The 24,285-nt window shown below is 41.6% G+C and overlaps 1 protein-coding gene across 2 annotated transcripts in view; it reads left to right on the top strand.

The window, feature by feature from the left end:
• CDKL1 (cyclin dependent kinase like 1) overlaps nt 1-22,293 on the top strand; it is an 80,441-nt gene extending 58,148 nt beyond the window's left edge. For both annotated transcript variants that reach the window (XM_030215337.1, XM_030215338.1), the window contains exons 5-10: nt 11,637-11,727; nt 15,153-15,353; nt 17,077-17,159; nt 19,259-19,315; nt 19,406-19,561; nt 20,956-22,293. In XM_030215337.1, coding sequence (XP_030071197.1) covers nt 11,637-11,727; nt 15,153-15,353; nt 17,077-17,159; nt 19,259-19,315; nt 19,406-19,561; nt 20,956-21,063 — 696 coding nt within the window. In that variant the 3' untranslated portion in view covers nt 21,064-22,293. The remainder of the gene's footprint in view (nt 1-11,636; nt 11,728-15,152; nt 15,354-17,076; nt 17,160-19,258; nt 19,316-19,405; nt 19,562-20,955) is intronic.
• The last annotated feature ends 1,992 nt before the right edge of the window (nt 22,294-24,285 follow it).

Genomic DNA, 24,285 nt, shown 5'->3' with positions numbered 1-24,285 from the left:
GACCCACGGAGGAGGCGGGGCACAGGGCAGAGTGTGTCAGGAGGCGGAGCTGTGGGGTTGACAGAAGAGTAGAGAGGAATGGAGGGGGGCCGGCCGGGGCTTCTAAAGTAAGGATTTCTTCGTTTTGCTTTTTAAATTTATAATGCGGGGAGCAGCGGCGAACTCGGACAGGGTGGGGGGGGCAAGGCCATTCAAACAGGATGCTCCTGACGAGCGCCTTTGCCCCCTCCCAGTCCTTTATTTTTTAACTTCTGGATTGCTTGGAGAGGGAGCGGGAGCAGCGGCGACCTGGGGCGTCAATAAAGGACGCCCCTGGCGCGTGTTTTCACCCCCCTTGTTCTTTTTTTTTTTAGTTCTACATTAGAGTTTTTAGCCGGAGAGCCCTAACGAGAGGTACAGACCTCTCGTTAGATTTTTCAGCGTTTTCCTTCGTTAAACCAATCGGAAAACGTTTGTGCATGTCATTTCAAAAGGGTTTCTACACTAATTGCTCATCTGCATTTCATTTTCGTTAGCTGCTAGGTCCTCGAAAAATGGGCTTTAGTACATGCAACGGTTGGCAATTTCTTCGCTAAAGGGTTGTTAAAGGGTCGTTAAAGTTTTGTGCATCTGGGCCTAAGATGTAACATTAGATGAAGGTGAAGTTTTTAAATTTGCATTCAGCTTAAGCCTCTTTCAAGATGGGTTACATTCAGGAACAATAGATATTTCCCTGTCCTTGAAGGCTTACATCAAAGTAGCTGCTAGCTTCTATAGGAAGGTTACTTGACTTGCCCAAGATCACAAGGAGTGACAGTAACAGTGGGACCCAAACCTGGTTTCCCTGGTTCTCGGCATTAGGCTGCTCCATTGTAAAGTTAATGGGAACATTTGCTTGTGGCTAGTGGACATTTGACTAGCTGCTGTAGCATTTCGCTAAGTGCTACTGGTTGTTCCAGTGAGCGTGTACCCCTTAAGCTCTCAACTATGGGGATAATATTCAGTCAGTGGTGATCAGCATTTTGCTGACTGCCGCCAGTGATTAAACCCAGATATTCAGTGCCGGGCCATGTCTGGGTTTCGGCATTGAATATCCAGTTTTGTGGAACCGGCTAACGAGTAACTGGTTAACTGTGATATTCAGCGCTTAACTGGCTATGGGTTACCGCATAAAGATAGGACTGACTTTAATGCGGTCCTATTTATGTGGTTAGCCTGGCTGATTAAGTGCTGACTCTGACCTTGGAGTGTAAATGCCAATTAGTGACTCCAATCACGCAAGTAAATGGTATTGTTCTATAAGTTACATGTATAATTGGCACATATTTTAGATGCCAATGTATAAAATTGCCCTTCAAGTGTGCAAAAATAAACGCTAAAAAGTGCTTTAATTTTAGAGAATGTTCCATGCAAATGCACAGAAAATAAACCTGAATACATAGGAAAGTTGTTAAAATAGAAGCATTTTTAATGCTGAGTTTTAACTACCACCCTAAAGGTGAATTACAGTTTTTAAACTTCCGTTTACTTCAGTGGTAGTAAGTGGACATTTTTGAAAATGCCATCCAACAGACCTGACCTCCTTAAGTTGGTGCCATCTGTACAGGAGATTCCCAGATAAAGACCCAGGTCCTGGGAAACCCAATCTGGCATCCCTGATCCAAAGGAACTTTGGTCCCGAGTCAGAGACAAGAGAGTGTAATAACCTTCTCCCAACACTGTACCTTCCGTATGCTGCACTCATCCCATCCACCTATTCATCCCAAAAATGTACAGTCAGCACACACACACACACACCCACTAATTCCCACATCCCAGCCCTGCGCTCACTGTCCACCCACTGTGCCCCCAAATTCAGTACCACACAAAACTGACCACTGTACAGTTTTGGGGACAGCGTGATGTTAATGATTTAGAACATAGTAATGAGTTTTGGAATCAGATTAACTGCTTACAAAACCTATTAATATAGCACATTGACTCAAGAACAGACCACAATGATACCTCCTTACCCACTAATGTACCCCACTGATTCTTTCAACCCACTAACACACTCCAGTGGCTTCCAAATCCACTAATGGAGTGGAGAAGTAGCCTAGCAGTTAGAGCACCAAGCTGTCAACAAGAGAAGACTGGTTCAAATCCCACTGCCAGTCCTTATGAGCTTGGGCAAGTTATTTAACTCTCCATCCAGGTACAAATTTAATGCCCTGTTTACTAAGCCACGCTGTAGACACACACACTTTTTAGCTAGCGTTAAAAATTAGCATATAGGAAGGGGGGGGAGGGATTTGGTTATAGCAGAAGGATAAGCTGAGCCTGGGGGAGAGCTACAAGACTTTAAGCACCCCAGGCTTAAGTCAGACAGTTGTATTTACTGCAATTTGCTAGAGTTAATTGTTTTATAATACAGTAAGTTTGTTTTGCAGTGTAACAATAGATGCCATAGAGGAGAGGGGAGGGGGAGGAAATGTTAAAATGAAGATGAAGAACTTGTGTTTTTATATCATTAATCTTGGTCATTGTTTAACAGGGGAATGTGTTGAGAATGTTGAATACGTGCTGTTATCGTTGGTACTTCATCAATAAAACATTGAAACTAAAAAAATTAGCATATGCTAACGATAGGCTCCTTTTACTAAGGTGCGCTGAAAAATGGCCTGCGCTGTGTAGATGCGTGTATTAGATACACGCAGGTCCATTTTTCAGTGCACCTCCAAGAAAGGCCTTTTTGCCGAAAATGGATGTGCAGTAAAATAAAAATTGGCACGCGTCCATTGTGGGCATGAGACCTGACCACTACCCATTGACCTAGAGGTAAAATCTCATTCGTTAACCGGGTGGTAATGATCTATGCGCATACAGTGTCGATTACTGCCCGGTTAGTGCTGCGCACTGGAAATTTTCTATTGCGCTTAGTGAATGCGCATAAAAAATGAAATAACTGCTCAGGCCTCGTGGTAGCCAGGTGGTAGTTCAAAATTGACATACATAGAAAGCACGTATGCACATATGCGACTTAGTAAAAGGGCCCCAGAGACACCCATTATATTCCTACGGGTGTCTCTAGCATTAGCGTGTGCTAAAAAGTGTACATGCATACAGCATGGCTTAGTAAACAGGGCCCTTAGACTGTAAAGTGTCCAGGGACATAAAAATACTTACTGTACCTGAATGCAACACTCACCTTGAACTACTACTGAAAAGGTGGAACAAAATGAAAATATATAAATAATAAATAGTTCCTTAGCATGCTTACCAGACCAGTCCAGAACCTGTGAGTGTTCTGCCTGTAAACCAGTTGATGGAGACAGAGAAATCAAATAGTTCCATGTGATTCACCAAAGCAGGTACAGATGTTCTGTACTTTTCTGTCTCCAGATGCTAGTTAAGCCTAGTAGGCTCCTGAAATATATTCCCTTGTCAAGTTGAGCTATAATTATATTGGGCCCGATATTCAGTCAGTAGTGAATAATATTTTGTTTACTGCTGCTGGCTTAAACCCAGAAATTTAGTGCCGGCCCAGGTCCTGACACCAGCATTGAATTTCTGGATTTCCAGCGCTGGCTAACACAAATCTGGTCAAGTGCAATATTCAGCACTTAACTGGCTATGGATTACCACATAAAGATAGGACAGACTTTTATGCGGTCGTATTTATGCAGTTAATCTGTCCGGTTAAGTGCTGAATATTAGCACTTAACTTGCCAAGTGACAATTCCACCCCTGGAATGCCCCCCAAATAGCCAGTCTTCAGTTTGACGCTAACCGGTGGTCAACCCCATTATTTTTTACATCTCGAAGGGCTGGAAGAAGTGAAAGTTGCCTCAGAAATATTTGGACAGGTCTAAGTCCCTTTCCTTTCACTCTCCCTTTTCCCAGCAGGGGTTCTTGGGGTTGAGATTCTTCTTGTTCAAGAGGTTGTCTGAGGCAGGCTCCTGGACCAGTTTAAGGGCTGGGTCCCAGTTGAGCATGAGAAGCACTTCTCTAGAAAATCATTGAGTCACATGGGAAAACTCACAGTTGTCTAAGACTTCCCTCCCTCCTTTCCCATCCTATGGCCACCTTCTCACTCTGTATCTAAATGATATGTCTTCAGTAAAACAGCAAGTATAGCTCTTATTGTTTTCTATTTTGTGCTGTGTGGCACTGTACTAAGAGAGGTCTCTTGTGTGGTGTGCTACTGTCCTTAACATTTTCCTTGTTTGCAGCTGAGTGGGTTCATTGGGAAGTTTTTTACAGTCAAAGTGGGGTTTCACGTGAGATATTTTTCAGCAAACCTGAGAATGACTACACTCCATTTTGGAGTACAGTAAGCATCTTCTCAATGCTATTCTTGCTATAGTAAATTTGTGACCAGCTTTTATTTCCAGATTCTTAATGCTTCTTGTGCCTCAAAATCAGAGGTTATTTTTAGGTAACGCTTATGCAGCCGCATCAACTAGCGTTTTTACTAGTTGGCTATCAACAAGTTTTTGGCCTTACGAGTCAAAGCTTGGCAACCTTGTGAGGGTTTCTTTTATGGCTCATACCCTCTAAATCCTTTTGAAATGTTCTTTCCTTTTGGGGTCCTTCTCACTTCCAGAGACCTTGCTATGTTCTCATGAGAATGCAGTATCTTTGCCTCCACATGCAATTTTACTTCTTCAGGTTTAAGTTTCCCCTTCTTCCTTATGCCTTGTGATTCTTTTAATTTTCTTTATTTTGCAGGCAACCTCTAGTTTGAGTTTTGCTCATATTCCTTAGTCTGGCTTCCTGTTTTCTTTTCTTTTCTTTTCAGTTTCTGCTTTTGGCAGTTTGCCTGGCCAAGCTACGTTACCATAAGCTGCATCATCTACTTCTTTTTCCCTGGTGGAGTGTCAGCCCATTTGTTTGCTTCCGTTATCTATTCCTTCCTTTAAGGAACATTTTTTTTCCTTCTGTATATAAGTTATATCTCATTTCTAATTCAGCACACTCTGGGTCTCAGGTTTGGAGAGGAGAGGAACCTGGGCCATTTCTCTGCCTGCTTTGTGGTTGAGAAAGGCGTTTACTATACAGGCTGATGGTATGGAGGTCTGTCTTTGTGACTGAGCAGTTCCAGTTCTGATCTGGCTAAGTGCCACTGAGGGCTCCTATAGTGTTAGCTTCCTTCATCTCATTTTTGAGGCTGTGAATATTGAAGCTCTTTATTTGGGGAAAAATCCCTCATTCTGATAGTCTCTCTTGGATTTTTTTTATGGAGCCCTTATTTTGTCTTCCGAGCGTATACCATTAAGTTGAGGATACCCTACTGTGTACATGGTTTCAAAAAGGGGGGAAAAAAAACAGGCTATAAGAAGAAGAAAGAAAAATGAGATGTATAATTATGAACAAAATAATGAATACCGTATCTGGGTAGTGATGCGCATTGGAAGAAATAATCCAAATCATAGTAGCGGTTCCTCTAAAATGGCATAGATTACCGCTGAGATTTTAAAAAGATTTAGGACATGAAAGAGTTTTAAAAGGAATTAAAAACACTCCATTTTGTACAGGCATATGAAGGGATGGCAGATTGATTAAAGTACATGTGAGTCTATATGCTGTATTGTATCGTCAGTATTAGGTTTTATGCTGTATGTGTTATGTGATTTATTTATTGTGAATGTATAATTTGTAATTTGCCTAGAACATTTGGATTGTGTGGAATGTATGTGGTTTTGAAATGAAATAAATAAATAAGAAAGTTACCTGATGCTGGGATCCACCTTGGGAGTCAGCACCCAAGAGAAAGATCTAGGTGTTATTGTAGACAATATTGCTGAAATCTGCTAGGAATTATTAGGAAAGGAATGGTAAATAAGACCAAGGATATTATAATGCCTCTGTATCGCTCTATGGTATGACCTCACCTTGAGTACTGCATTCAATTCTGGTAGCCGTATCTCTAAAAAAGATATAGCGTAATTAGAAAAGGTTCAAAGAAGAGCAACAAAAATGATGATGGGGATGAGGAAAAGCTAAAGAGTTTAGAGAAAGTTGAGAGGAAGGATGATTGAGATCTACAAAATTCTGAGTGGTGTAGAACAAGTAGAAGTGAATTGATTGTTTACTCTTTCAAAAAGTACAAAGACTAGTGGACAAGCAATGAAATTACATGGAAGTACCTGTAAAAAAACAAATATGAGGAAATATTTTTTTTCACTCAACAAATAGTTAAACTGGAATTTGTTGCCAGAGGATGTGGTAACAGTGGTTAGGGTATCTGGGTTTAAAAAAGGTTTGGACAAGTTCCTGGAGGAAACGTCCATAGTCTGCTATTGAGATGGATATGGGGAAGCCACTGCTTTCCCTGGAATTGGTAGCATGGAATGTTGCTACTATTTGGGTTTCTGCCAGGTACTTGTGACCTGCTGGAAACAGGATACTGGGCTAGATGGACCATTGGTCTGACCCAGTATGGCTATTCTTATGTTCATAGTTTGATTTTTCATTGGCAGGGGAGTTTTCTTCTGCAAATTTGACTTTGTTCTTTCTGGCACTGAAGTTGCTTCATTTATTACTACTTCACTTGTCAGTCCATTCCAAATTTGCAGCATTGGATTGTAAGAGCAATTATTCATCCTCAGCTCTTTTCTACATAGTGGTATCTTCCTTCCTTCCTGGGCTGATACCTTACTGGTTCTTTTTTATTGTTGTTTACTCAAGCTTCTACTGCATTTTAGAAGCAATGGGCTTCTATTCTTGCAGTGGCAATCTACAGTTCACTCTTTTTTTTTCTAGGGCTTAATATAGAAGGCCTTTACTCTAATCTCATGTTTTTCTTTCTTAGTGAATTTCCCCTTTGGGATTTGTAATCAGCTACATCAGATTTATTTTAGATTTATTTCAAGTCCTTTGGTCTTATTTTGCATTTGCCTTCATGCATTTTAGCTCCTTCCCGCTTCCATTTTTATTGTTTGTCCCAAGCTTCTGTTGCTTCCTCCTGCAGGTATTATAGACATCTCTGGCAAAAAAATATCTACCTTACAGTATTTCTTATTATTCTCAGATCATGGTTTCCCATTCCTTATATTTCTCAAGATTCCTTATACATAAGGAGTAGTAGGGTATTTTCTTTGTAGGTTTTATGATGTGTCACTACTTAACCATTTGGACTTCTTTCTCTTCAAGCTCCATTCTCCCTTCAAAAGGCAGGTTGTCTGTTTTATAGGTTTTTTTACAGTCAAAGTGGGGTTTCACGTGAGATATTTTTCAGCAAACCTGAGAATGACTACACTCCATTTTGGAGTACAGTAAGCATCTTCTCAGTGCTATTCTTGCTATAGTAAATTTGTGACCAGCTTTTATTTCCAGATTCTTAATGCTTCTTGTGCCTCAAAATCAGAGGTTATTTTTAGGTAACGCTTATGCAGCCGCATCAACTAGCGTTTTTACTAGTTGGCTATCAACAAGTTTTTGGCCTTACTCTGTGTGCTTCTTCCTTTGAGGCTTCTGTCTGCCTCATTTTTTTTTTTCAAGATTTCTTGTTCTTGAAAAGTTCTTTTTGGTTTGGATTTTGTTGTTGTTTTTTTTTTCCTGGGTCCATTGGTCATTCTTTCTTCACTCTATCATAGATACAGCAGTTTTTACATTCTAATCTTCATAGAGGTCTTTCTCTCTCCCATCTTTCATAGTAATTCTTTGTGTGTTTTCCTTGGAGAGAGTCTTGATCTCCATGTTTGGAGATATTCTGCTTTAGCTAGGAAGCTCTAAGTAGTGCTTCTCTCTCAAAGAGATCAACCATGCTCTCCTTAGCTCCTAATATTTTAAAGGTCATTTCTCCACCTTTCTAGGATAATGTCTGCTATTCAGGCCTGAGGATTTTAAGATCCCTCCATATTCAGGACTGCTTTACTGCTTCCCATAGGTTCTGGACTGGTCTGGGAAGGAAGGAAACTTATATCTTTCATTTTTTTTTTCCTTTTATGCCTACCAGACCAGGCCAGAAACCCAGAATAGTGCATCTCCATTGATTCAGCCACTCTGCTGCTTATATATTTTTTCTTTTGTTGCAGGTGTTAGTTCTGATTTTTGCTTGGTTCGTTTTTTCCATCGATTTGATCTTCTGCTATCAATTGTTACTACTGTCCTAATTTAACTACATTATCATCCAACAGCTTGGTCTTTCCAGTTGTTTCATTGTAATATGCTGGCTTCTCTAGATTTATTTCCAACCGATAACTATTACAATTCTTGAGCTGTCATATGCTGCCTTTACTATTATTACCTTAAGCCAACAGCTTAAACTTCAATGATAAAGATGTGACATGCCAGTTTAACTACATAATGTATAACAATTCAGCCTAAAGAGAAGCTGCATGCTTTGTCAGACAGAATGCTGAACATCTGTGCCTGCACGGTGCCCTTAAAGGGAGAATCACATGGAACTATTTGATTTCTCTGTTTCCATCCACTGGTCGATGGGCACAACACCCAAAGTTTCTGGACTCATCTGGTAGGACTAAAGGAAAGAAAATTAGCAGGTAGGATATAATTTTTCTATAATGTGTGCCACTGAACCCCAAAAGCTATTAATGTACTGTATACACACCAACAAAAAGGTGGGATAATATGGGGTACAAATGCAATAAATAATAATATTAATAATAACAACACATTGTTACTACAACTACTACTTATAATTTCTATAGCGCTACTAGACGTACGCAGCGCTGTACACTTGAACATGAAGAGACAGTCCCTGCTCGACAGAGCTTACAATCTAATTAGGACAGACAAACAGGACATTGTTCCTAGGGTAATGTTGAACGGTAGCTGAACCACATATTTCATTTGTTAGTTAGACTAATTAACTCAGACAACTGTGCTTGCTTCACACCTCTAGCCAATTGCTATTGAAAGTTTTCAAGTTTTTTTTTGTTTGGATTTAGCTCATCCTTTTTCAGTTATTTAAAGAGAACAGATAGCATGAGTATGTGTAGAGAGGAAGCTTTAGGGCCGTTTAGCGCAGTGGGATGCTCAAGTGTGTTGACATTTTGGGGATACAGGGGCCTTTTAAAGGTTTGGGAGCATTGTGGGGTATAGTAGAGGGGTGGCCTGACCATTAGGCCACTTGAGGCGGGGGCCTCAGGCAGCACTCTGGGGAGTGGCATCTCCCCCTTCTTTCCTCCACCCCATTCCCCAAGATTTACCTTCTTTCTTCATGTTCCAAAAGCCAGCGGTAGCAGCAATTCTGATACGCTTCCCTGCCCCAGCACCCATCTCTTCCCTTTACCGTGGCCACCTCTCTGATGTAACTTCCTGTTTCGTCAGTGTCACTGTATTGTTAAGTGTAATAAATTGTCCACGGCTTTGTACCTCTCAGCCTTACTGATTGTGAAGCTCCCTTTTGTTTTCTTGTAGATCAGGAGTCCCTTGATAAATGAGGCTCCCCACCTCCTGCATGCTGCTGAGATCTATAAGACGACTCCTTCTCCTATATATTAAAGGCATTAGGGATGTGCAGTCATTTGAAACAACATGGGGAATGTAATGTTTCATGTTTTCAACCTGAAAAAATATTAAATTTGGGGTTTTACCTGTTTCATTCATCATGTGCATCACAGCACAACAGTGTGTTCCTCAGTAGGGCACACTATTAATCAGTTTGCCCCCCCCCCCCCCCCCCCCAGAATTAAAAAAAAAATTTTTTTAAACCTCAGCTAAATGAAATCCCATAAACAAGAAGGGAATTTACACAAAATGAAAACTTTTGGCCTGCATATGCCTAGTTGCTAATCAATAGTGTGACCTAGGCAGGGCCAGTGTTAGATATGATGGTGCCCAGGGCAGATGCTAGGGAGTGGGCCCCATGTGGCTTTTCCAGCTTCCTGCAGGTTTTTCACTCCCTGTGATCTAGGTATGGAATATCTATCCACTCCAGTTCTGTCTAAGAAATAGAGATGCACTCCTCAGTGTGGAGCCCAGATAAATAATTCTGTTACATGAACAAAAAGAAGTGGGTTGTGCATCTGGCATTTCCAAATTATCATAGAAAAATGCTATGTTTATACCGAATTCAGAATTTTTTTTCTTAACCCATTTTTCTCTCTTTGGATTCTTCCACCCATGGATGGCATTCCCAAGGGTCATGAAACTCTTGCTGACTTTGAAGGCTTCAAAGGGTCTGCTTAGAAGTGCTTCGCCAGGAGAAATTGGGTGTTTCTTTTATACTGATATAAAGCAGCACTCCAGTGCAGCTAATTCCAAAACCCCACTAGGGTGACAATCTTACCAAGAGTGTAAAGAGGCAAAATCTAACTCCCCGATTTAAATAAGATAAAACTGTTGTTCAGTACTTAAGTGGGACTGGCCCAACCATTAGGCAAGTATAGGCAGTCACCTAGGGACCCTTTTACGAAGCGGTGGTAAACCCAATGCAGGCTTACCACTCAATAAAAGAGAAGTATTGCCGGGCTACCGCAGCAGCCCAGCGGTAGTTCCCTCCCCTAGCGCATGCCATTTCCGGTGAATATTTCAATGTTTGTAGCGCCGGTGCATACCTGGCAGTAATCAGGCAGTGCCGCGCACTTCTCGGTTACTACCGGGGCCCTTACTGCCATCTCAATGTGTGGCCATAAGTGTTCTCCCCCCCCCCCACGAAATGGCCGCGCAGCAAGTGCTTCACTTGCTACATGGCCATTTCTTGAAAAAAAACCCCAAAGACCTGCCTTTTACCCGCTGCGGTAAAAAGGGGCTTAGGCGCATGTCAAAAACACACACTGACGTCAGCACAGGCCCCCTTTTGCCACAGCTTCATAAAAGGACCTCCTAGAGCATTAGCTTCTGTGGGGGGGGGGGGGCAGGAAAGAGCAGCTGTAGTCAAAGCAATACAGCCCGATAGCCAGACAAACTCAAAAGAAACAAGAAAAGGTACTTTCACCAGTAGTTTACCCTGATTATTCTGGGAGGAGTGATGTTGGGGAGGGGAAAGGGGTGCCACAAAGGGCCTGAAAGTTAATTGGAGATGGGGTGCACAAAGTTGGATATTTGCCTAGGGTGCCTAACACCCTTGCAGCAGCCCTGGGTTCCCTCTCAGTTTTTCTTTTAGTGATGGTCTGGTCTGTCCATAGAGAGAACCCCTTCAGATTTATGCTTTCTTTGAGACTTCAAATGTTATTCTTGCAGTGCACAGTCCAAACTTACTTTCGGTAATTTTTATTTTTTTTTGTTACAGTTGTACCCCGCACTTTCCCACTCATGGCAGGCTCAATGCGGCTTACATGGGGCAATGGAGGGTTAAGTGACTTGCCCAGAGTCACAAGGAGCTGCCTGTGCCTGAAGTGGGAATCAAACTCAGTTCCTCAGGACCAAAGTCCACCACCCTAACCACTAGGCCACTCCTCCACTCCGCAGAAAGAATATAGCCTTAGAAGGTTGATCTGTGCGTTTTCTCACCTGTAATGTGATAGGGGAAACACACTTTCTAGGTGTGCATTTTAGTGTCACTTATTTGGGTGCATCATGCTATGGGGGAGAATGGGAAGTATAAGAAATAAAGGCATCTTGTGACTGGCCCATTCAGCATCTTCCCTCATGGACTGGCCTGTTAGCCACTGTGCAGAACAGGAATGCTTTGGAATCACGTGGACGTCTTCATTCAGCAAATTTCCACATGTGCACTTGTTTGATTGGTGTTTTTGTTTCTCTGCCAGTGCATACACCGTGATGTAAAACCAGAAAATATCCTGATAACAAAATACTCTGTCATTAAGCTGTGTGACTTTGGATTCGCCCGGATATTGAGTAAGTGATAGTTTTATGGTTTATGAGGTTTTTTAAAAATCCTGTATAAAAAATAAAGTGCAATGCAATGGGAGTTTATTAAAACAATGTATTGACTTATACTTGATTATGAAAACCATTTTATCTGGTTCCCAGATGTTATCTTACAAGTTAATTGTGTCTTGACATGAGTTACCAGGGAGCATCACGTGGGTAACTGCACTATTTACTGGAGAAATGGAAGCTGACAGCTGATGGGAAATCTCCCTTACTCAGGTCCCTGAAAGTTCTGCTGGTATCCATTTCATTGGATTTATTACGATGAAGAGGTCATTAGAACCTGAGACTTCTGACAGCAGATACAGAGCAGAAGGACATATCTGTTTTGGCCATTTCCCTTCCTACTGCAGTATTGCAGGGCCCATCCAGTTTCTAACTGTATACGGCAAACTGTGTATATAGGGGGTGATTCTATATATGGCGCCTAAAAAATCAGCGTGGAAATCGGTGCCGACTAAGCGTTTTCTACAAGCGGCACCTAGATATTTAGGTACGGTATATAGAATATGCTTAGTTGATATCTTACCACCTAAAACTACGTGACTCCATTTATACCAACGAAAATGTGGCATAAATTCCGGTGCGTAAATTTAGACGCACTGGGCCATATTCTATAACTACCTGCGTAAATTTCAGAATGCCCGTGAAACGCCCATTTCCCCACCCGTACCCATGCCCCTTTTCGCCTGCAGGCGTTAGAAGTTAGGCGCACTGCATTACAGAACGCGATTAGCGAGTTGTGCTTGTAAATTCTAATTATTGCCAATTAGTGCTCAGTATTGCTTGTTAAGAGCTGTTATGAACGCTGATTAGCTTGTTAAGCCAATTAAGTTATGTGCATTGTTATGTGTTTGGATTTCGGTGCAAATTTCTAGGCGTGTTATATAGAATCCAGGGGATAATGATGAGTTAATTTTTCTTTATTCTGATTTCTTCTTTCCTGTCTTGTATGGCGCTCTTTTCCTTTCAACTTTTACATTTTAATTTGTATCCAGAAAAGGCGGAATACTGAATCTAATAAACTATAAACCATAACTTCACCTTCATTTCCAGAATCCTTGTTTTGTTTCAAGCTTTAGTAGTGACTCTGTCTGTCTCCTTCATGTACAGGATAGCGAGGACTTTCCCTTTCTTACAATAGTGACATGCCCCTCTCCTGTCTATTTTGTATACTGAACTGATATAAGCAGTTGTTTGAAACAACATTCCCCATGTTCTTGTATTTCATTTTCAAAGAAAAATGACAGGGAAAAAAACACTGAATTTTGTGTTTTCTGTGTGTCATGACTAGTGTGTAATTCACAAAGGGAGTGCACTGTTTGCATGAGGGCGCGTTCTTAACCACATTGTTCCCATAATGAAAAAAGTGCCAGAAATCCCCGAACAAATGAACGTTCCCATAAACAATATGGCAAAGAACACGACATGAAAATGTTCAAGCTCCCCACCCCTAATACAGAATAGTGAGGTATCTGTCTCTCTCACTTTTTCTTTCTAGTACATACAAAATAGTGAAGCTCTGTCTTTCTTTCATTTTAATATAAAGAATATTAAGGTTTCTCTCATAAATGTTTTACAGAACTAGGGCTTTTCCCCCACACACCTCTAATGTTAATCTATGTAATTCACCTGATTGTTACATTTTCAGGGTGCTCTTTTTTTTGTTCCTACTCTGCATGTAAAGCCTATTGCAAAATGTTAGGTTAGGCAGGTTTGAATTATTCAAATTAGCTGTGGGTCATGGTTCATGCATTTGGTATGCCACCTCTAGCACAGCTTAGTAAATAGGGCCCACAGTCTTTTATCAAATAAGGATGAGCAGGTGTACACATATATTTGCCAGCAAACAACAGAAGCAGCCATTTTACAAATAAAAATGTGGGGGAAAAATAAGCAGCTTCCACATGTAGCTGTCTCATTTTAAAAACCTAGATGTTTATGCCGCCAATTAAGTAGTAAGGCTGCAAGTTTTTTTTTTCTTCAATTTTAGACAATGGGATAAACACTGATGATTAAAAGTTGTGCCCTTAATCCCTCATGTAAAGCCTTGGCCAAAACAAGCACTTTTAAAAAGCTATGCATGTCTCTAAGCTGGGGGCAACCCGATGGGGAAATGTGTGTTTCCTTTAAAATGGGGGGGATCCTTATGTAGATTTTTGTCTTGCCCATGGCATTCCCGAATCTTACTCCCATTAAATCTCTACCCCACGTTTAACATTCATGACTAGTCATTCTATATTCCATGTGGAAATAAAGGCTTTCTGACATCACCATTTACACGTATATGCAGTCTACATATGTAAATGCTGCTATTTGCATGTGCCGGTGCTTCTAAAATAACCCTCCCAAATTTGCTAATGGGGTAATTTCATAAGAGGGGCACCTAGGCACGGAAGCACATATTTACCCATGTGCCTTTATAAAATTTCCCCCCAGAGTTGTACCTGCTGCAAGGCATGTTTGTGATAGGAGGAATCGGTGCATAGGTGTGGATTTTATAAAATAAACACCTAAATACTGGTTTTGCCCTCCCATTCCACCCAGATGGAGAGATATAAGGAGTTAGGCAGCACAAATGCTGGTATTCTAGTCATTTACATGCATATACTAACAGATTTCGGCTAAGCAGTATTCTGTAAGTACACGCCTATTTGTCATGGCGCTTGCTTTGTAGGTGGGTGTTTACCTGGGCAGAGCATGATCAGGATGAAGAATTACAGGCATACAGTCTTATAATCTACAGATGCTCTTTTGCAATCTAGGCCTGAGCATTTACTCCAGGTCTTTGGCTGCTGGAAGTGTTTCTGCCTTAAATATAGGCACATTTTTAGCCACTTATGGTGCTATTCTATAAAGAAAAGGAGGTGCCTACTTTTCTTTATAGAATAGGCTTAACCCTTTAGTGTCCAATGTTCCCATAGTAAGCCATGTGGGAACAGATTGATGGGAACATCGGACACTAAAATTAAATCAGCCACTTTCCTAGTGCCTACATATTGGTGCCCCCTTATAGAATGACCTTCATATTAAATAAAAATAGGTCCTATGTAATTTTATTTGTGTATGTGCTGGGGCAGTTTTATTATTAAATTTACCCTTTTAGCATGTGCTGACCATTAGTAAATGACCCCCTTAATCTGTTATGCTTTTAATTTTGTTGTCTTTCTCTCTGACTTTTACAATACCTCATAACCATGAGCTCTCGCTCTATCAAGAACAGAATAGCAAAGAGTCTTTCTGTCTCTTCCATGAATGGAGTGCCGAGGTCAAAAATCTAATACCCTAATAGACTATAGAGTGTGAATTAAACTAGTTACAAATACAATCTGACATGGCGTCAGCTTCCCATTTCTTCATTTCCTAATCCTCTTCTGTCAATGTTCTAGCTGGGCCTAGTGATTACTACACAGACTACGTGGCTACCAGATGGTATCGGGCTCCTGAGTTACTGGTGGGAGACACACAGTATGGTCCTCCAGTGGATGTCTGGGCAGTAGGTTGTGTCTTTGCAGAGCTGCTATCAGGAGTCCCCTTGTGGCCTGGAAAATCAGACGTGGATCAGTTGTACCTGATCAGGAAAACACTTGGTAAGTGTCAGCACAGGGAGGATGCTGTTAGTTACTTAGCATAGGTGGCTGTCCAGCAGAATAGTGACCTGTATAAAACCAGTTTAAAGTACTTTGCCCAAGGTGTATCTCCTGTTAACAAAAAAAAAGCCAAATTACTCAATTTGAGTGTTCATCGAGGGAAAATTTGTTTAATTTTTAGGTTATCAATAGAAATCAAACAAAATAAAACATGGAAAAGAAAATAAGATGATACCTTTTTTATTGGACATAACTTAATACATTTCTTGATTAGCTTTCGAAGGTTGCCCTTCTTCGTCAGATCGGAAACCTTCGAAAGCTAATCAAGAAATGTATTAAGTTATGTCCAATAAAAAAGGTATCATCTTATTTTCTTTTCCATGTTTTATTTTGTTTGATTTCTATTGATAACCTTAAGAGTGGACTAACACGGCTACCACACTCCTTTAATTTTTAGGGAATTTGGCTATGAGGGCCAGTTGGCTAAGACATCTTTTCTCCCTCTTCTTCTGCTCTGGGATTTGTCTTGTATCACAACACAGTTTGGGAGCTGCTTATGAAGCCAATGAGTGGAGATTGATAAGTCCCAAAGTGGAAATGCAGAAGCATTCTGTCAGAACCGGTTCACCTCCACATAATTAAGCGTCTTTGGGGGGGGGGGGGGGGAGAAAGGCAATTTGATTCTAGCTGTTTCTATGACCCTCCTATGCAGTGAAGATCTAAATGTGGCAGGTAGCAGAAAGCAGTGCCGGTTTAAATTCTTGTAGTAGTTTTTTAGTAATTGCTAGGCACAGAAGCTATAACCAGGTGAACTTTAGCCTGATTCACTTCTGCAGATTTGCCACAGTTCACAGCAAAATCTTTTCTGCATTAAAAAAAAATTGGTCTGTTTATAACAAAATCTGTGAAGGACTGGAGGAAAATCAAGAGCAGAGCAAATTTCCCCACTACATTTCCACCACTGCCTGCCAGATCTTTATATCGTGGGAAGTCTGCAAATTTGTTTCCAAACCAGATTTGAGCAGGTTTTTACATTTCAGTTAATGAAGCAGTTACACATTTTCAGCATTCTTCCACAATTCCTTTATAGCAGAATAAAATGTTAGTGGTGGTGCTTTCAAGGTTAACAGAGCAGCAGGTTCAATCCAGTACAGGTGCATTGAATGGGCAGATATTACAGCAGCAGGATGGAAAATAGTGCCTCAAAGTTCCGAACAAACCAAATTTGCCTTTCTGTATAAAGACAAAAGTGAAATGGACTAGATAATGTGAGGGGGACATGTATTTTAAGTAGTCCCACTGTGGGGTTTTAGTTATTTACACAGAAATGTAGCCACATCTGTGCATAAATGATCTCTTATGATGTATGAGTAGAGTTGGCAATTGTGTGTTTCAGCCAATGGACGCCTGTATTCCTTAGACTTCTGTTTCAGAAGCTTGAAGGGTGACGATAGGCCAAGGCCTAGGATGTAGTTTCTGCTGTGGGCCACTTCTTGTGCTGTCTAACTTTCAGCCAATCAGATGGCTTTTAAATGATAAATTGGGGATCTGAGCAAAGTTATTGGTTATATTGATATCACCATATCATTCATACTGCCAGGTAACTTGTCCAGCACATGTGCAAAACATTTCATTGACTTAACTTTTTTTTTTGTAATATTTTTATTGAAAATTTTTGAAATAAACATCATTGACTTTACTTTTTATTTTTCTCAATTTGAAGGGGATCTGATTCCCCGACACCAGCAGGTATTTAGCAGCAATCAGTTCTTCAGTGGGGTCAGCATCCCAGATCCAGAAAACAAGGTGAGTTTGAGCACCCATCCTATAGTTTCCCTTGAGCGACCATCCCATGTTAATTCATGACTGGTCATTCTATACTCCATGTATGTTAAACAACTAAATGCAGAAACAGAAAAGCTATCATGTTAGCGAATAGAATTAGCAGCTGCCTGGCTTCTTGTGGCCATTTATTGCCTTCTAATTCAGACCAAACCTATAGGAGAATAAAGCAGATCTCAACTGTCGTAATCATTCTCTCATTCCAAACTCTCTGCTGCAGTCTTTAGTAGTAATTGTGGGATGTTGGGATATCCCATAAAGCAGATATCGTACATGTTGCAGACTCTTTGAAAATGCTACCATAGCTTTACCCTGTGTGCTCTAGTGCAGTGTTCCCACTAAGCACACAGCTAGCAACTGTGCACACAAAATTATTGTTGGTTTTCTTTATTGTGAACATAGGCTATACCGCACACATCAAGCTGCGGCTGAAAACTTGCACACAAACAGGCTTATTTTCGAAAGTGAAAGACGCCCATCTTTCGACACAAATCGCAAGATGGGCATCCTTCTCACAGGGTCGCTCAAATCGGTATAATGGAAAGCCGAATTTGGGCATCCCCAACTGCTTTCCGTCGCAGGGATGACCAAAGTTCCCAGGGGCTTGTCAGAAGCGAAGCGAGGGCGGGACTTGGGCGTGCCTAAGACATGGGCGTCCTCGACCCATAATGGAAAAAAAGGGCGTCCCTGACAAACACTTGGATGACTTTACCTGGTCCTTATTTTCTTATGACCAAGCCTCAAAAAGGTGCCCGAACTGACCAGATGACCACCAGAGGGAATAGGGGATGACCTCTCCTTACTCCCCCAGTGGTCACTAACCCCCTCCCACCCTCAAAAAAAATTTTAAAATATTTTTTGCCAGCCTCTATGCCAGCCTCAAATATCATACCCAACTCCACGACAGCAGTATGCAGGTCCCTGGAGCAGTTTTAGTGGGTGCAGAGCACTTCAGGCAGGTGGACCCAGGCCTATCCCTCCCCCACCTATTACACTTGTGGTGGTAAATGTGAGTCCTTCAAAACCCACCAGAAACCCATTGTACCCACATCTAGGTGCCCCTTCACCCCTAGGGGCTTTGGTAGTGGTGTACAATTGTGGGGAGTGGGTTTTGGGGGGGCTCAGCACAAAGGGTAAGGGAGCTCTATGTACCTGGGAGCTTTTTCTGAAGTCCACTGCAGTGCCCCAAGGGTGCCCGGTTGGTGTGCTGGCATGTCAGGGGGACCAGTGCACTACGAATGCTGGCTCCTCCCATGACCAAAGGACTTGCATTTGGTCATTTCTGAGCTGGGCGTTCTTAGTTGCCATTATCGCTGAAAATCAGAAACGACCAAATCTAAGGACGATGGATGACCTAAATTTTGTGATTTGGGTGTCCCCGACCGTATTATCGAAACGAAAGATGGATGCCCATCTTGTTTCGATAATACAGGTTTCCCCGCCCCTTCGCTGGGACGTCCTACTAGGACGTCCTCGGAAAACTTGGGTGCCCCTTTCGATTATGCCCCTCAATATGGGCCAGCAAAAATGAAAGCGAATGTTAGTGTAGAGGCTGGTTCTCATAAACAGCCTCATCTTACAACATTTAGAAGAAATTGGGAAAACTCACTCTAACATGACCACAGCATCTGTAAACTAATGAACGTGTGTTAAGGGAAGGTGTGTAAAACTGAGGGCAGTCTAGAATGGAAAAATATTGGCAACATATGGGACAAAAAGATACTGGAAATGAAATGTTTTCATGATTAAATGTGAAAATTTTGGACAACCAGACAGCATACAGCCCTAAAGAGGAGCCTGGTTTCTGCTTCAGGACTTGAACTGTCACTGCTTGAGGAGTAGCCTTCCAGATGCACTTATTTAGGGAGTCTTTGCCTCCTATGCAAGGCTGTATTCAGCAGTCCCATCACCAGTCTGTACTATTGAGGTTTTATGCATGTAACCATTCAGCCCCTGGGGTGTATTCAAGATCTCCAAACTGTTAGTTGGTTTCACATTTCCCTCTCATTTCTTTACCTTAGCCTAGGCAATACATTTTGCTTTTTTCTGTCGTTTTGTTATAGGAGCCACTAGAACTGAAGTTCCCCAGTGTTTCTCATCATGCTCTTGGGCTAATGAAGGTAAGAAAGTTCCCAAAGCTGCACTTTTGTAATTTCTACTCTATGCTACGATCCACCTACTGATTTCTACATCATTTTCAACTCCACTAGGGTTGCCTTCACATGGACCCTCTCGAAAGACTGACATGCCAGCAACTGCTGGAACATCCATACTTTGACAGTATTAGAAAAGAAGGAGAATTTGGAAAAGAGCATGAGAAAATTACTAGGAAGCCAGCAAGACCAACTCGAAAACATTTACCAGGGGTAAGAACTTGCAATTAGTGTATAGGAGGGGGTTTTTTTTCTGCCCTTCCCATGGTCCAGGTAACACAGGTCCCTCCATTGTCTGAGAGCTGAAAGAGAGCTCCCCCAGACCTACTCTATTCATCAAGATGTATTCTGCAGTGTCCGTTCTCTCCTACTCCAAGGATCTGAGCATAAGCATGATCCATGCAAATCTCACAAGTACTGAAAAAAAAAAACAGACACAGGGAGATCTGTGCCACAGCTGGACCCATAGCCAATCCTAGTTACTGTAGCCTTTTTGGTATATCCTGGAATTTATTGCCAGAGAATGTGGTAAAGGCAGTTAGCGTAGCAGGGTTTAAAAAAGATTTGGCTGGCTTCCTAAAGGAAAAGTCCATAGACCATTATTAAAATGGACTTGGAGAAAATCCACTGCTTATTTCTGGGATATGCAATACAACAGTTAGTAGAAGTTATGGTGTATGTATGTACTTGCAACTACGTCTAGTTCTTGATGGACCTTTGGTCTGTCCCAGTGTGGCAATACTTATGTACTTATGTTTATAGCACGATGCCTTTTAACTGTGTGGTTACTAGATATAACATTACTTTCTTTAGTAAGAGTTAGTCCTGGCTTCAGATTCATGTTCTTCACTGTAGCTCTCCAAAGCAGAAGCTAGGACCCGCTTTGTGTGAGTATGCATTCTCGATAGCAGGTCCACAAATCTGGAATAAATTACCAGGTTATTTAAGACTGTGTAGTAGAAGGGTTCAATTTAGTAAGTTACTGAAGACTTATTTGTTTGAACACACATGGAGCTGATTTTGTCAGTTTTATTTTGAACATTGTATAATTCAGTGCCTGTTACTGTTTTATTGTCTCGTTTATTATGTTATGTTGATCTGTGATCTGCCTAGTTGTAGGTGGACTAGAAATGTTTAAATAAAATAAATAGAGCCCACATCAAACCTTTCCAAATAAGCACTGGGAAATCAAAGTCAGTAATCCAGTTGGCTAATTTTACATTTCTGTCATGTGTGCAGTAATATTTGCCATGTACTGTATATGCCACAGTGGACCTTGGCTACAAACATCTCAGTATCTGTCATATCTGCCAAAGTTTGAATCACTTTCGCTTTTTAGCAATAATATTATAAGCTGCTCTGTTGTTCTTTTGACTAAGGGTGATATATCAAATGCCTGATGTATGGATAAATCGCTTAACCCTGATCAGTATGACAGAATTGATCTCATCTCAAAGAGTACATTATGTAACATTTTTAAATTCAGTTTGCTATATACCCTTTTCAGACGTCCTTAATGTATTTGACTGTTCAGAGTCTGAAAGTGCTGTTCTGACAGTATTAAATGGTGGGACTTTTTAACCTGATGACAGGTGTTTTCTGTTCAGTTACAGCACCTGCCACAGCTAACCAGCAGCAATGTTCTGCCGGCCCTGGACAGCAAGAAGTACTATTACAACACAAGAAAGCTAAACTACCACTTTCCCAACATTTAACAAGACTGCCCAAGAATTCATTGCTAGATACAGTATTCCCACTACAAACAAAAAGTTGGGTTTGGCGTGATCTCTTGCAGTCAGTGGATACTGCATTCTGCAGCAGAAGATCCCTATCCAAGCTGTCTGCCTGGGCCGAAGACCCCCACTTGGAGGGGACTGTCTAAAAGCCCCTCTGTTCATGAGACACAGGCTCGGATAAACAGTTTCACCCGGACTTGAAGTGATTCATGAAGGATTATTTGCACCATGTTTTCATAAACACAAAGTAAAAATGTTAAGCTCTGCCGTTGGTCACTTAACTTCAGCATTCAATGTGCTGAAGTGACTAGGAAGTGTTCTGAATGGAGGATTTGTTTTCCCCGGGCATGGAGCCATATGGAAGATATGTTCAGAGGAAAGAGACCTGGCTTACTTTACGTAACTCACAGCACTGGCACTGTACGTTCTCCCTGTGTTTCAGATGCACCGGTACACACCTGTACAAAGTACTAGTAACAATGAATTCCATTAAAAGCAGCCTTCCAGAACAAAGTGAACCCATAGCAAAGCAGCTGTGTAAGGCCCCACAGACAAAGAGCAAAAGATCCCAGGAGAGAAAGGGGGACAGTTCTGACACTGGCAATGGTCTTGTAGCTAATTTTCAGAAAGGGAAACTCCCAGAGTGGATGCCGAAACTGTAGGTCATACTTTGCTTCACTTGCCTACTGAGATTAAAGAATCCCTTCTCCCCCAAAGGTCACAGTATGCTTCTATTTACCCACAGTTGGGGGGAAGACAATTTTCAAATATACTTTTATCCTGGTACACTCCTGTCTACCCATGTAAAACATTTTGAAAATTCCTTCCTCAGCCACACATTTTCCCCTAGCTGATCAAACCAGGACTGCTTATAAGTAACAGAAATTGTTCAATTAGGGCCCCTTTTACAAAGGCACTCTAGCGTTTTTAGTGCATGCTAAAAATTAGTGTGCGCTAAACACTAAGATGCCCATCTCTCTATATAATAATTGGTCAATCTGTGTCCCTGGATGGCTGGCTTGCTGGGTTCATAACCGTATGCTAATGAGCTTACATCAGCTTGCCTCCAGTGTTTCCTTACTTCTGTGTCCCGCCCTCGTGGAAAGACAAAATAATGTCAGAGGAGGGCGGGACACTGAGAGGGAAGGCTGGAGGTGACTCGAGCTGAGCCTCAGGTATGGAGTGGAGGATTGCTGGACATAGATGAGGTTGGATGGGAGGGAAGAGGAGGGGAGAATTGCTAGACATGGAGGGCAGGGCAGGGGAGAACCGTTGGACAGGGAGGGGAAGGCAGGCAGGGGAGAGACGAGAAAAAGCTTAGATGACAGCCTTCCCAGGGCCCGTTTCATTTGTTCCAAAACGGGCTATTTTTGCTTGTAGGAATATAATGGGCATCTTAGCGTTTAGTGCACGCTAAAAACACTAGCGCCTTTGTAAAAGACTCCCTTAGTGTCTGCAGTGCTGTATAAAAACACATCTGACTGTTCACATAATACTTACCATTGTTATAGAGCTATTGTATATATGCAGTACTGTACTGTGGTGATAAACATTCAGGTAAACCCTGCTCCAAAGAGCTTATGATCTAAGCGGGTAAGTGATGCAACAGGAAACAAAGGGGCCATTTTACTAAGAAGCACTAAGAAATTGGTTTAGCACGTTTTAATGCAGGACCTTCTCGTGCACTAGGCCCATTTTTAGCCCTTCCCTAACATAGTAACATAGTAGACGACGGCAGGAAAAGACCTGCACGGTCCATCCAGTCTGCCCAACAAGATAAACTCATATGTGCTACTTTTTGTGTATACCTGACCTTGATTTGTATCTGTCATTTTCAGGGCACAGACTGTAGAAGTCTGCCCAGCACTAGCCCCACCTCCCACCACTGGCTCTGCCACCTAATCTCCGCTAAGCTTCTGAAGATCCATTCCTTCTGAACAGGATTCCCTTATGTTTATCCCACGCATGTTTGAATTCTGTTACCGTTTTCATCTCCACCACCTCCTGTAGGAGCCCTAAAATAGGGCTTTTTTTCTTTTGCAGATCCTGCACTAATTTTTTTCATCAAAAGGAGACCCAACACGGGACTATGTTTCAGCGGAGAAACCTGCCTGCTCCAGGGGTCACAAAAATCACTGTACTTATAACAGTTTTGCGGTTTGTTTTTTTTATTATAATATAAAATCATAAATACAAATTCATATACACAAGTGTGGACTGCATCTATACACAGAAAAACAAATACAATATGACAGTTAAAATAAAGATAAGTGTCCGCTATATTTTATTTCTGAAAGTATTGGATAAGAAGTCCGGCATCATGAAAGAAATAAGAAGAGATTTAATAAAAAAATAAGAAAAAAAAGACATAAGAAAGGAGGTTGTTTTTTTTTTTTTAAAGACTCATGAGGAAGCTGCTCAGCCGCAAGTCCAGTCTATTGTTATACTGAGTTTCTGAAGTATTTTTTTCTCTAAATTAAATGTCTTATAGAAGTATTGGACTCTATATTGTTAAATTTAACTTGCACTGTTGATGATAGTGATTAGGGGCGTAGCTATGTGGGGCGCCAGGGGAGCGGCCGCTCCCCCAAACGGAGTTCTGCCGGTGCCTATTTTTTTTCATCCTGTTGCAGTGAAAATGTGTGCTGGCGCCAGGAAGTCCGCTCTCGCTTCCCCCGCGCCGTCAACTTGCCTCATCCTGGCTCCGCTTCTGATAGTGATCCAAATGAATGGATATCAATAAATGGAACATATGGACAGGCAAGAGTACAAAATCATACTTAATAATAAAACAGCATATGGAATAAGAACATAGTAAAACAGGAGCATGATCAGGGCTTTTTTTGAGGGGGTACTCGGGGGTACTGAGTACCGGCACCTTTTCCAGTGTCTGCTAAAATTGACCCATGGACCACAAGTTTTAATGAATGAGCTCAGGCTCAAGACACCAATTCTGTCGTGTCATAGATTCTGTGACTGGTTGCAGGGGGCCTGGCTATTGTGGAGCGAGTCCCTCAGTGATCACCCCACCCTTGAAGGGTAGCCTGGCATTTGAGTACCGGCACCTTTTTTGCAAGAAAAATTGCACTGAGCATGATACAACATCCACCCACCCACCCACAATGAGAGACCCACCTCAGATAACTGCAAGACTGTCAGCGGTGCCAAAATGCAACACCAAAAAGGGTATGACAAAGATAA

Source organism: Microcaecilia unicolor, chromosome 9 (genome assembly GCF_901765095.1).
Source record: "Microcaecilia unicolor chromosome 9, aMicUni1.1, whole genome shotgun sequence".
NCBI classification, from domain to species: Eukaryota; Metazoa; Chordata; class Amphibia; order Gymnophiona; family Siphonopidae; genus Microcaecilia; species Microcaecilia unicolor.
This window is presented reverse-complemented; position numbering and strand designations above follow the sequence as displayed.